The sequence below is a fragment of the Triturus cristatus genome, chromosome 2_1 (genome assembly GCF_964204655.1).
Source record: "Triturus cristatus chromosome 2_1, aTriCri1.1, whole genome shotgun sequence".
Classification (NCBI taxonomy): domain Eukaryota; kingdom Metazoa; phylum Chordata; class Amphibia; order Caudata; family Salamandridae; genus Triturus; species Triturus cristatus.
Genome location: NC_140581.1, coordinates 1148873241 through 1148887669, shown reverse-complemented (window position 1 = coordinate 1148887669; position 14429 = coordinate 1148873241). Strand labels below are relative to the sequence as shown.

Genomic DNA, 14429 nt, shown 5'->3' with positions numbered 1-14429 from the left:
GGTGACATTGGCAATAGCTTTCTTATCAGGAATACAGAATGACACACATAAAGAACAGAGTAAAGGACCACACTGAACACAGATGCAACAGGAAAACAGAACTGCTACAATAATACAGAGACCAGTTAAAACTTTCCATCCCCATGTAGTGATCAATGCCCAAAACCATCCAGAAAAGGTCCAAGTGCCATTTTCTGTATGAATTTCAGCTGCGATTTTATGCAATTTATTAATAGCGTTATAGACTGATGGCGTGTGGTCAGGAATAAATACACAACAGCTACTTCCGATAATCCTACATGCTCCACCTCTGTCTGCTAACATAACATCTAATACCATACGATTCTGTAACGCAACAATTCTAGTGATTTGCAATTCTTCCGTAAGATTCCCAAGAGCAGCAGCGGCTTGATTCGTTACAGCCTCTACAACTCTTGTTAATCGTCGAACCTTCCTACTATTTAAGGCAGCTCCAACAAAGAAAAACAATCCTAAGTTAAAATCAACATACTGCTGTAAGCTAGTATCAGTTTGGTCAACATCATTAATAGATAAAGTACGTTTATACCTATTTACAGTTACATTATTCAATAACTTCAAGTCTTTATGATAGGATGCAGGCGCTAAGAATACAGGAGGTAATAAGAACGCTACATAACATACTCCGTACCAGCCGGCTGGTAAGCGATAATAACCCTTATTCCCACATACGAAATACGTATTATGGGAAGCTAAGAAAGTACTATTATTTAATCCATCTATATTCAAAACAATAATACAGTCACTAACACCAACAGGAATATGACCCACACTCTGAACACACAGGTCCGCTTGAGCTTGTGCCACTTGAATCACAAATTGTTCATTCCCAGCAGTGTCTCTGGTGTTCATGAAGATGTAGGGGATCGATTCATTATCTGGTCGATATTCTTCCCACTCCCCTATTGTCCCATTCGCTTGTGGATAGCCTTCTTTATCTTGATGACATTCCCTATTAAGTCTAAAAAGTAGTCGTCCCACTGTAGGTTTCCGTGTGGCAAAAAGCAAAGTGTACCATGCTCTACAAGAGCCATTATGAGAGAAAGGAAGAGGTATGAACGGTGTTCCTCCTTTCTTCTGATGAGCTGGCATCATACCACATATCCAACAGTTCGTAGCATTTGTAGCAACATGGGTATGATGCAACATCTGGATGAAAGTATTATTCAAATAAGACTGACGATGCTTCAATTCTTGATACGGAAGGGTGTAAAAGTAGTGCTCCTCAGGCACTGGAGTAGTCAAAACAAGTAACTCACGGGCAGGAGTCTCATCCTCAACAAAGCACGTGGTTATACCGACAATGGCTACAATGATAATAAAACTTATCGCACAAAAAATCTTCTTCTCCATTTTATAGTAAAAGTCAATATCTTCCTGAAACTAAAAGGTTGTCAGAACTCTTCCCCTTAGGCAGCCGTTGATTTCTTCACCAGCGGGCCAAGACGGGTGTCACTACACTAATGCAGGGCTGATCCCCCCCCCCCCCCCCCCCCCTTGCCTCATTGGCTCTCCGTTTCACTAACCTAAGGGCCGTTCTGACAATGTGTCCTGATACAGAAAGAAATCACTTCCTCGGTCTGAGATGATATCTTCTTCCTCCAGGAATCGCTTGGTCCGGGAAGAGCTCCTTAGTGTCTTTTGGTTCCACAGCACGGCTTGTCTCTGCAGTCAGGATCTCTCGATGGTCGGTCAATACAGCAGGCTCCACTAATCCAGGCGGCACTTTACGACAGTGCAAGGAGTGGATCCAGTTCTTCCGATTGGAGACTCGCACAGCTGTCCTCGTTGCGAGCAAGACTTGCTCAGGACCAACCCATCTCGGCTCCAGACTGTTCGTCCTTTCAAACACCTTGATCATAACATGGTCTCCAGGCCGGAGGTTATGTCCTTCACCTGTGGACCGATCAGGGAGCGCTTCTCGAACCTGTTGATGAATAGAAACCAAATTATCCGTTAACTGTGCCAGATAATCATTCATCATTACACAAGGTACATCATACACTGACTTCAGTTTCGGTGGACCCCAAATATTCATTGGGCGTCCAAACACGATCTCATATGGCGTGAGACCGGTCCGAGAATGCGGTATCGATCTAATTGACAATAATGCCAGCGGTAAAGCATCTGGCCAAGTCAAAGAAGTCGAAGCTTGGATCTTAGCGATCTTAAGCTTCAAAGTACCGTTATATTTCTCAACCAATCCCGCAGACTGAGGGTGAAACACTGCATGAAATTTCTGGGTAATTCCCAGTCCTTTCAGGACATACTTGATAACGTCTGCTATAAAATGAGGTCCGTTATCACTCCACAACAAGCTACAAACACCATATCGAGGGAAGAACTCCTTCAATAACATCTTGGCTGTAGTCATTTCAGTATTGTCTTTCGTAGGGTATGCCTCAACCCATTTGCTGAAGGCACAAATCACTACTAGAACATACTTCAGATTGTTACAGCGCTCAAGCTGAATGTAATCCATCTGCAAAACCTCAAAAGGTGCAGTAGGTGTTGCAAATCCTCCTGCTGGAGTTCGTGTACCCTTTCCTGGGTTATACTTCAGGCAAATCATGCAAGTCTGCACTACCCTCTTTGCCGTACTAGCGATCTCCGGATGCTCCCAAACTCGTGTGAGTAATTTGACAATTGCGGAAGCTCTGACATGCGCTAGTCCATGTGCCATCTGAACCATAGGTTGTACGAAAGCTGTGGGTAACTTCCATTTATCCATCTGCTTACTTCTCCAACACCCTTCATCATCTAATTCTCCATCATTGGACCATTGCTCCCGTTCCTTATCGGAAGCGGTCCTCTGTATCTCCAGCACTTCTCTCCTAGCATTGTGCCATCTTTCTGCCTGTGACTTCACAACATACATTGCAGTAGAGCCAGGCTGCATCGCAGTCTCTCGTGCCACCCGGTCTACCAAAGCATTCCCTTCTCCAACTTTATCAACCACCTTTTTATGGGCACTACATTTAACTATAGCAATCTTCTTTGGATATGTCAATGCAGTCAAAAGGTTGTGAACTAACTCTCCATACATTATCTGTGCTCCATGTGACGTTAGGAACCCTCTCTCCTTCCAGAGTAGGCCAAAATCGTGCGCTACTCCGAAGGCATAGCGGCTATCTGTATAAACATTCACACACAATCCTGCACTGAGCTCACATGCTCGTGTTAATGCTATCAGTTCCGCTGCTTGAGCTGATTTCTGCGGTATGCGTGCTGTCTCCACTATTGTTTGTAATGTGGTAATTGCATACGCTGCTGAAGTCGTACCATCTGGTAGCTTCAGGCATGATCCGTCCACCCATAGTTCTCCATCTACATCTGTAAAGGGCGTATCCTGGAGATCAATACGACCCTTTGTCTATTCCTCAGTCACAAGAATACAGTTGTGTGCTTTTCGTGCTTCAGACTGAGTTTCCGGGAACGGCAACAATGTGGCTGGATTTAACGTTGCACACCTCTTTAACGTAATATGAGGAGCCAAAAGCGTCAACTCGTATCCCGTTAAACGAGCACTGGTCAAGTGCTGCGTCTTTGTCTGATTAAGCAGAGCATCAACAGCATGGGGAACTAATACCAACAGCTTATGAGATAACACAATTCCCTCGCTTTGGCGTATTGACACAGCTGTCGCCGCAACCGAGCGAAAACAACCAGGCAATGCTCGGGCAACAGGATCAAGTACAGACGAAAAATATGCACAAGGGCGCTGCTTGTCGCCGTGCATCTGCACTAAAACTGATAATGCACATCCATCTTTCTCATGCACATACAGTGTAAAAGGCTTCGTATAATCAGGGGTACCTAACACTGGTGCTGAACAAAGGGCTTGTCGCAATTTCTGAAAGGCAATTTCGCAACTATTTGACCAGGGAAGAGGAATTGGGGTATCTTTCGTAAAAAGTGCTAACAATGGCTTAGCTATGTGTGAAAACCCCAATATCCATTGCCTACAGAAAGAAGCAAGACACAAAAATGCACGCACATCCTTCTGTGTGGAAGGTACTGGCGTGTCCAAAATTGCTTGAATACGATCTGGTGTGAGTGCACGCCTCTCCTATCACCATGAAAAGGATCATGTATTGGTCAATGTTGGATTTGCCCGACTAAAAACGATATTGGGGAATCATAAATAATGTTATCTTCCACCCAGCTTCTCAATCTGCCTAGAAGCACCCATCCCAGTACTTTAGCAATTGTATCTAGAAGAGAAATGGGTTATAGCACGAAGGGTTATTTTGATCATCTTTTTAAAAAACTGTAACTATGACTGACCATGACCAGGAGCGTAACGGGCCAACCTTTACTGCAGTTAGGTCATATCCTTTCGCACATGTCTTTTAACCTCATGTATACAAGCCACAGTTGGCTTGAAGAGCGCTTTGAAAATAACACGCGCTGAAACTAGATGCACAATTGTATATTTCTAAGGGGCAAAGGGTATTTTTTTTATCCTTGGAGAGGACAGGCAAACATCCGTACAGAGGTAAACGCCATACATTTAAAACTCTTCCACACGTAAGATTCAAAGACATTATTTTGTCTCCATTGACTGTTATCTAATAACAATAGAAATGGCTTTACCAGCAACAAAACATAGGAATAATCCACCTATATACATCAATGAATATATGAGCCAAACCACGTGCCATTAGAAATTATACGCCTTTGAAATAAAGGAAAGGGCTAATTTAGTTCCCAGTCTTCAATCACAAATCAATTAAAGATCATACTGGCCTCTGATTCACATCAGATCCTCTTCGGATTCGGGAAGAAGAGGGCATCTGAGAAAGTCAGACCTCAGTTTGTGGTTGTCTACACTCACTCTATAGCCTTGAGGAAGACCCGCCATGACACCCATGAAATAACCTGTCGTCAGGGTCGAAACGTCGGTGTTACTAACTTGTTGGCTCAGTAATATCGAGTCTCAGGGTTTTGAATATAATGCATTCTAGCGCACTACCTGAGACATTGATTATACATGTACTGACCCCGTTTGTAAACAAATTGGAATCTCTATTGTGAATATTTGTACATATTTTATCTGAATCTGTATATATATTGCATCCACTTCACAACAGTCACTGAGCACTTATTTCACTGCACTATTTGTCACTGTTTCTTGTTGACAGCCTGAGAAATCTAGTTTAAATAAATATTCTGATTGAACGCAGCATACATGAAGTGGTTTTCGCATGTGTTCCTATTTGTTACTATTGAAAATAATATAATACTGTGAAGAAATCGATCTTACACCCTACAGAACCACTGTAGCTTTGTTGTATCCTGAAAATCTGGCATGGATCTTGCCTTCCTGGACTTACGTTAGGGATGTCTCCTCTACAATATTAGGATTGTATTTGGTCTGGTGGTGCCACTTACTTTTTCCCCGAACTCAAATTGTTTTGGGTGACTCTTTGAAGCAAGCAACCACATTTTGGGAATCGGTTTTGCAGAGATTTACGAAAGTCTGGGCTTTGTTGATCACAGCCTAGGTTCCACTTCAAATGAGAAATAATCCTGAAGGTAGATGGTAGCTCTAATTTGAAAAGTAAGTTAAGGACTAGGGATGCATGATTGAGTGTGACCTAAGCATGATTCAGGCAATGTTTATGGCTGGGTGGGAGTGGTAGGAAATATTTTTTAAATAAAATGATGTATTTAATATAGTTTTTTAATATAACAACTACAATCAACTTATTTATGCGACTTCTGTGATTGCAGGCCAGTCAAACATCCTTTCAGGTGAGTAAATTGTTGTACATGAACCTGATGATCTGACGTTTAATCCCTGCTTCTTTGCTTGATCAATAACACACATCCTCTGACACAAGAAAGGTTTGTGAAGGCTTTTGTGCACCTTATGCAAGCAATGACAAATAATATTTGCTGGCTGTTTTGATGAATTTTAACTTCCTTTCTTCCTCCTCTTCTAGCTTTTTCCTGTGCATGGAGCAAATAGTCTTTGGCGAGCAGTGGGCCCACCTGCCGCTAATGGTCATCGGATATACTGCTCTAAATCAGAAGGGGCTTCTAGGCCTATCGGACGGTATCCAATACCCTATAAAAAGGATCTGCCGTATGACATTGTAGAGCTCATGGAAGAATTGAGGACCAAAGTAAGACTTGAAATAAAGACTTTTAAAAAACAGATATTTGTTTATTCAAATCCTCAAAGATTTAAATAGATAAGAGATTTATTTTGAGCAAACTCGAAAGTTGCTATATAAAGCAGTAAAATGCAGCTTCTCATTACTATGTCATGAGATTAGCCACTTGATGATGCTTTATGCTTCTAATACAACATCAATGCTTCAAACTGAAATTTAATTCAAGCGCGTGGGTATTTTTTATTAAAGTGAGTAAGATCTAGAATTTAACAGCCAGCCTAGGTGCTTTTATAGGATACATGTGCTGATATTTTCATAAACAAGATGAAGTGACTGAGTAAGTTATAAATAGTCTTTGCATTTTCTGCCTTTTTTCTCCTTCCCACTTTTATAGCTTTTAATTGCAAGGGACTGTACGAAAACACAGAATTTACAAGCACAACATTTTAATATCCGGAGTTGTAGATTCCTGTGTGAGAAGTTTGGAGCTGTGCTTATCCTTAGAATTAATAAATGCTGACTTAGCACAGTCACTGTATACTTTCATAACTGGCCTGAACTCCTACAATTAATGAAAAGTCAATTTGCTAGGTTTTTCAAAGTACCTTTGTCTTTTGGTTACACAAACTGAACTTGCAAAGCAGCCCTGAGGCAGTTAGACGTAAGAGACCATTTTAGTACCCTGCAGTAAAGAATACTAACTACACTTTTAATGAATACTAGCACACACAAGACTATGTTACCACAATGAACATTAGATTTTGTTCACCAGCAGAAAGCTCACAAAAGAGAGCAGTTCTAAGAGCTGAAACAATTCTGAATAGCAAGTTGAAAGGACGGCTTGTCTTTAAGTCTTCAAGCTCCTAAAAAAGCTTAAATTATGATTGTCGTGAGGTCTATAAAACTGTACTAATTTAGTAGTCATAAAGTACTGCAAAGTAACAAGTCATCTGCTAAAATAATAAGTTCAAGGAAATGTAAACCTTGCTTCCTTAAAAGAGAAAGAAAGAAAAAAAATAGGATAGCCTTTGAATCTACAAGCGCACATGGGTAATTCAGACTGAATTCCTCATTTCATTCTCCTAAAGTACGTCAGGTATTGTAAATTCTGAAACGTAAATTCTCATTCTATATGGTGCTCTAAATTGCATTATTATTTGAGGTGGGCGACTGCCACTTCAAGAAATAATCCTGTTCCTTGCCTGGGAGAACCCTTCAAGACACTAAGGGGTCTCCAACCTTTTCTATAAAGAGAGCTACTTCTGATTAGTGAAAATCATTGTAAGCTAAAGAAGGCCAAGCCACTCATGTAGTGTTACAAGGCACCCCAAGCAGAGTTTCATTGATTAAGCCTAATGGCCATAAAGCCAAAGACTACGGTTTGAACAAAATACTTTCACTAACGATACTCTGACGGGGCTGCCATATGTGTCAGTGAGAGCATGGTCTTTGGGGATGTATGAACATGTATGCATATGAATGGGATATTTGTGTATGGGCGAATAAGGGTCTGTGTCATATGTACTTGTGGCACAGGACATACCTTTCACCATATGTGGCACTGTTACACAAACCTACAACCATTTATTTTATTGGGAAAAATGTAAAGTGCAGAAAAATTTTCTGCAAAAAAATGTAATTAATATGAAAGATTGTTTCCGCACTTTAGATTTCTCCCACTTAAAAATATGACTGTGGGAGGAGCCTAGCGCTTGACCAAGATGGCCGCGTGAGCTCTGAGCTCCCGAGACCCTCGCGCCCTCCGTCGACTATCCTGTCTCTAATCCTGTCTGTATGCATGGCATCGTGTAGATGACCTGCCAGGGAGGCGATTGATGCTACCCGCGGTCGGATCGCCCACCGGGAACCGGAGTTATGCATGGCGGAAGATTGCGGCCTATCTCCGAGGAATGCCAGGGGCTAGAGTTGGCAGGACGCCCGACCTCTAGTTGAACAACGGCCAGGCGAGGTGTGAACTGTCGGATGGAGGTCCCCGTCCTTTCACTCCCTTTGTCTGCCCTGCCCCTGGAGAGCTCTTGGTGGCTTCATTCTCCTTTGGACGCTCTACATGCTACTCTGGCGGCCCATTGCAGAACTGATCACTCCTGATTCCTCTCGCTGAGGGAGGGCCGTCTTATCTGAACCGACCTGCTTGGTACCAACCATGTCGGGCAAAGCAGAGGTGGATCGGCTGAAGCCTAAATCTACCAGACGGGGTGCCTATACTCAGGTCAATAATATGGACCGCTATGCTCTGCAGAAGGGATCACCGAGTGGGTCGAGCCAGTCGCCAGATACCCAGAAGGAGGCCTCGCCCTTGGCCCCGGAGCTCTCGCTGCAGGATGTCATGGGCGCGCTTGAAGGGATGCAGACTTCGATTGGGAGGCAGTTTGATGCCCTGGCGCATAAGGTGGATGCCATTTTGGTGGATGTCAACCTGATCCGTGCGGACTTGGGCAAACGAATGAACGGGTTAAAACCCTGGACCTCAAGACCACGGGCCTTGCCGATGATGTCGCGGAACTGCAGACCGAGGTTCGTAAGCTGAGGACCGAGAGTGATCTCGCCGCCCGCAGGCTGGAGGACTTTGAGAGCCGGGCCAGGCGCAACAACGTGCGCGTCATCGGGGTCCCGGAGTCCTCGGATGAGGCTTCGGTTGACCTGCTCGTCGAGGACTTGGTGCTTAACCATCTGCAGCCTAAGGGTCTTGGGAAGTTCTTTGCGGTTGAAAGGGCCCATAGAGTGCCGGGTGGGAGGCCCAAGGTGGGAGCCCCACCGAGGCCGATTGTCGCCCGGCCCTTTCATTTTCGAGATCGGGACGCTATCCTGCAAGCATCGAGGGTGACGGGCCCGGTCCCCTTCCAGAACGCGTCGGTGAATTTCTATCCGGACTTCACCCAGCAGGTGCAGAGGCAGAGACAGGGCTTTCTGGGGGTGAAGAGGCGACTTCGGGAGAGGGATCTGAAGTATGCCATGCTCTTCCCTGCCAGACTACGTGTGGTGTACGAAGATCGGACATTCTTCTTTGAGTCTCCTGTTATGGCCGATGAATGGCTGGACGCTTTGCCCCGGCGGCGGACGGGAGAGGATACTGCCGCTGATGGGGACAGTGGCCGGGATGGGCAGGGCTGATTTCTCGGAGCCGGTCTGACTCGATTTGACTTTATTTGATGACTTGATTAGAATGCAGTAAATGCGGAGGGTTGCGGGAGGACGAGGGGAGCTCTTTCCTCCCTTAGGGTGCTTTTTGTAGATTTTGGGTTTTGTAGGGCGACAGGCACACTGCAAGTTGGGGGGGCTTTGTAAGCTGCAGCAGGGGTGCAGGGTGGGGGGGATGGTTGGGATTTTGGGGTTGTTGTTGGGGGGTCTGTTTCTGCAAGGCGTAGTGATCATCTTCGGTATTGTCCCATGGTGGCTCTTCGGGGGGGGGGGTGGGCCTCTTTGTGTTTGGGGATGGGGGGTAGAGGTTTAAGTGTTATTAGCTGGAATGTTAATGGTTTGGGGGATCGCATTAAGCGCGGGATAGTTTTGCAACACTTGAAACGGTCAATGCCAGATGTTGCCCTACTGCAGGAGACACACCTTATAGGTAACACGTGCTATGCTCTTAATAGGAAGGGTTATAAATTCATAGCTCATTCGGGATTTTCCTCCGGGTCTAGGGGTGTGGGCATCCTTGTCAGGGCCTCGCTACCATTTGAGGTGGACTCCACCGTTGTTGACGATAGGGGGAGGTTTGTGGCGGTGGCGGGGAGGTGGGAAGGTAGAACTTTGGTTTTAGTTTCGGTTTATGTCCCTCCAGCCCTGCAGGCCTCCACGTTTGTAGATCTGGGTAGGGCCTTGCTGGATCTCCCGGGGGGTATGTTAGTGGTAGGGGGGGACTTCAATGCTGTCGGCTCTGGGCTGCTGGATAGGTACCCGCCCAGAGACACAGGGGGGGGCTCAGAAGTGGCTTCCAGACTTCCTAGACACACTCGGCCTGATAGATTGCTGGAGGCTCCGACACCCCACACAGCGTCAATACACCTTCCACTCCGGGGCGCATGGTAGCCTCTCTAGGATTGACTATCTGCTCACTTTGGCTGTGCACGCCCCTTTGGTGTCTGAGGCCAGGCACATGGCGCGTGGCATATCGGACCATTCGCCAGTGTGGGTCAGGCTGGATGTCGGCCGAGAGGGAGGGGGAAGGGTGGCTCCTATTAACCCCTGGTACTTTCGAGATTCCAAGATGCGCAGCGCACTGGTGAAGACAGTTGATAATTTTTTCAAGGATAATCAGGGGTCCGTGGACTCGGCAGTGTCGCTCTGGGAAGCATTTAAGACCGTGCTGCGAGGGGAGGCCCTCTCACTTGTAGTGGCGGCCAAGCGGCGGAGAGATGGCGAGGTTATGCAGTTGGAGGAGGAGATCGTGGCTTTGGAGGGAGCGCTAGAGGAGGAGGTAACAGCGGCCTCACTGCATGAGCTGAGCTTGAAGCAAGCCGAGTATAAGGACCTTTTGACAAATGCCGCTAAGACCCTCAGTAGGGAACAGCAGGGCCGCCTGTATGATGTTGGTGACAAGGCCGGGAAGCTCCTAGCTTGGCTGGATAAAAAAGAACGGGTTAATAGAGTAGTGCCGGAGCTGACGGGAGAGGGGGGAGAGGTGATTGTGGAACCCGAGGGGATTGTCCAATGTTTCTCGGACTATTTCCGTAAGGTTTATGCCTCAGTGTCGGATAGGCCGCCCGAGGACTCGCGTGACCTCTTGCGGGATATCGCTCTGCCCTGTCTTTCTGATGTAGATAGAGATGATCTTGATGGAGACTTAACGGTCGATGAGGTGGCGGGAGCTATTCGCGCGCTGAACTCGGGCAAGGCCTCGGGCCCGAATGGCTTGCCGATTGACCTGTATAAACTGTTCCCGGATAGGGTAACCCCTCACCTGCACGCCATGTTCGTGGAGGCGCGGGGGAGTGGGACCCTCCCATTGGACCAGAGGCTGGCGACAATTGTTGTGATACATAAAGATGGTAAACCCCGAGATAAGTGTGCCTCATATAGGCCCATATCACTCCTCAACGCCGAGCCGAAGATCCTGGCTAAAATCCTGGCGGGCAGATTGGTCAGGGTACTTGGAGACTTGATTCACCCTGATCAATCCGGTTTTATTCCGCATCGCAACACCGCGTTGAACCTTCGGCGCCTTCATGGGGTGATCGCCAGGGCTGGCACGCTGCGAGAACCGGCTATTGTGGCGTCTCTTGATGCCACGATGGCCTTCGATACGGTGGAATGGGAGTATTTGTGGGCTGTGCTAGCCAAGTTCGGCTTTGGCCCTGGTTTCGTGAGCTGGGTGAGGTTGCTGTATGAGGGACCCCTTGCGAGTGTGGTGGTAAATGGCCGGGCATCGACTCCGTTCCGGCTTGGGAGGGGGACTCGGCAGGGCTGCCCCCTGTCGCCTCTGTTGTTCGCCCTCGCTCTTGAACCTCTGGCGGCGTGGATACGCTGGCACCCGGATATACGTGGCCTTCGGTGGTCGCCCGAACACGAGGACCGCATTTCGCTATACGCTGATGACATCTTGTTGTATCTTGCCTCGCCCAAGAACTCACTCATAGTGGTCTGTGACGTTCTTACGTCCTTCGGTAGGAATTCGGGTCTCGTCATCAACTGGAGTAAATCGTATTTATACGTCCTGAGTGGTGAGGTTCCGCCGGTCCCGCGAACTTGTTAGATCCAGATTGCTCAGCAGGGCTTCGTGTATCTGGGGATCTTTATCTCCATGGACCCCGCTTTGCGGTATGAGAGAAACCTGCTCCCCCCCCTGGCGCGCCTGCGGCGGGATGTTGAGGGCTGGCGGAGGCTGCCGCTCTCCCTCGTCGGGCGCGCTGCCTTGTTCAAAATGATGTCCCTTCCTCGGTTCCTCTACGCATTGCAAAATACTCTAGATTGGGTGCCGGCCAAGTACTTTCGGGAGGTCGAAAGCCTCCAACGGACGTTGTTGTGGGATGGGCGGCCGCGGATAGCGATTGCTAAATTGACGCTTCCATGGTATGACGGGGGTATCGCGCTTCCAGACATCCGACGCTATTACTGGGCCACCCAGTTGTCCGCGATTAACCACGGTTTCTATGGCCCGGCCCTCAGCCCTGGTTATGCCATGGACAGATGGTTGTTGCGCGGTGGGAACTATCTTAGGGCGTTGTACTCGCGGTCCCTCGACTCATCCCTCACGGGGCCCACTGGGGTGGCGGTGCGTGTATGGAAGATGGCGACTGATTCTCTGGGCTGGAAGGATAGGCTCACCCTAGCTGCCCCGTTGTTTGAATCTGAAAGGTTGGGTAGCCTTTGGCATACGAAAGGGTTTGATAAATGGGACTTGATCGGCATCTCCAGGGTTGGAGATATGCTGATTAAGGGTAGGGTGAAGTCCTTTGAAGAGTTGCAGAAGGAGTATGAGTTGGGGGCGTCTGAGTTTTTCCGATATGCTCAGGTGCGTCATGCCCTGCGGTCAGTCCTCGTGGAGGGTGAGAAGGTGCCTGAGTCCTCTCCTTTGGAGGACCGGATCCTTGATGGCCATATGCCGGAGAGCACGATCTCGCTCATCTACAAGAAACTGATAAATGTTCGGGCTGATATGCTACTGGGGCTGCGGGACCAGTGGACTAGGGACGGACTCGAGTTGGATGATGAGGACTGGCAGTCTGCTGTTTCCTCTCCTAAGGAGGTTGCGATCCCGTCGCGTCTGAGGCTGGTGCAGCTCAAGATCCTGCATCGAGTGTATGTGACGGGGCCGCGACTGGTTCATATGGGATTCTCTGAGGAAGGCCTATGTAGGAGGGGATGCGGTATGGTGGGTACTTTCCTACATATCATCTGGGAATGTGGTGTCATCACGGAATTTTGGAGGCGAGTTCATGCGGTGATGGGGGAGGTGACGGGCATTGCTATGCAGCCGGAAACGCGGTGTTGCCTCCTGAATGTCTGGGGGCCCACTGACCATGATGAGGCACAGACCCAGTGGGTGACCCTGGGTAACATGGTTGCTAAGAGGGACATCGCGCGCTTGTGGGGTTCCGGGGGGCCCCCCACGTTAACTGCGTGGAAAGAAAATATGGACTGGAGTATGCTCAGGGAGAAGACAGTATACTGCGCCAGAGGCCGCCCTCGGAGGTGGAATGCCATCTGGGGGCGGTGGAATCAATACAGGGGGGGAATATGTCTTGCCCCTGATCTGGATCCCCCCGAGGAACAGCTTTCTTCTTGACCTTCTTTCCAGCTCAGTATGCAGATGTGATGGTTAATTGACTTCTTGGGCCTCTGCTTTTCCCCCTTTTTCCTCTTATCATAGTACTGTGACTGTTAGACGATTGGGGTCCGGCTCCCCCTGAGGGGCTACCACCGTGGGCATTCAGTGTTGTTGCCTTGCTGGGGTTTGTTGTGTGTTTGTAATTATTAAAAATGGAACCTTCTCACTGCTCCTTCAAATGTACTGTGGACGATTCTTTGTACTCTCCTATCGAAGCTGCCGAACCTCCGGGTTGTCGGCTGAATAGCTGTGTCCAGACTCTTGAAGAAATGAAGGTTTAAAAAAAAAAAAAAAAAAAAAAAAGACTGTATTTTTCAATAATAAATATGACACCGTGTCTACCAGCCACTGTGAGCAAGATACCTGCTGTGTATAAACCCCTGTAGACATGGTGCCATATGTACAACATGATTAGCCTACTAGGTCTGGGGCATACTTCAGGTAGGACTCACCCGGTTATATGTTTTATGGGTGCACTCACATCACATTCTAGGGTCCGTCTGACCCTTCTACTAACACATTAGGTATCCACTAGCCCTGAAGAATGCCCCAGACCTAGTAGGCTAATCATTGAGGGCAGAAACATGTTGCCTAAATAAAAGACTGGCTTGAATCATTCTTATCTTTGACACCTGTCCAAAAGAATTGTTTTAATATACCTAGAATCCTCACTAATAAAGGTGATAACCGAGGAACTCTAAGGTATATTTAGTTTGTCTGGATCCCCGTTTTTTGTCCAATAGATTTATGTAAGAACTCCCTCCTACCGTTGAGTCTTCGCGGAGGTTGAGTCTGCCTTGGTAGTACAATCTTACCAAGGTGGGGAGAGGATGCTGATGATGAAGCATGACACTATTATATGTGTGAGGCATCCTCTTCCATTAAGATGACCTCCCTGTCCCACACTGTTCACAGTAGGAGTTGACTGACTTTAACAAGGTTTCTAGAAACTCCTCTGTGTCTTCCCCATTTTCTTTAGA

The 14429-nt window shown here is 47.4% G+C and overlaps 1 protein-coding gene across 2 annotated transcripts in view; it reads left to right on the top strand.

Moving 5' to 3' along the window:
* LOC146866492 (uncharacterized) overlaps nt 1-14429 on the top strand; it is a 123838-nt gene that overhangs the window by 65817 nt on the left and 43592 nt on the right. For both annotated transcript variants that reach the window (XM_085636586.1, XM_085636585.1), the window contains exon 2: nt 5988-6170. In XM_085636586.1, the coding sequence (XP_085492712.1) occupies nt 5988-6170 (183 nt within the window). The remainder of the gene's footprint in view (nt 1-5987; nt 6171-14429) is intronic.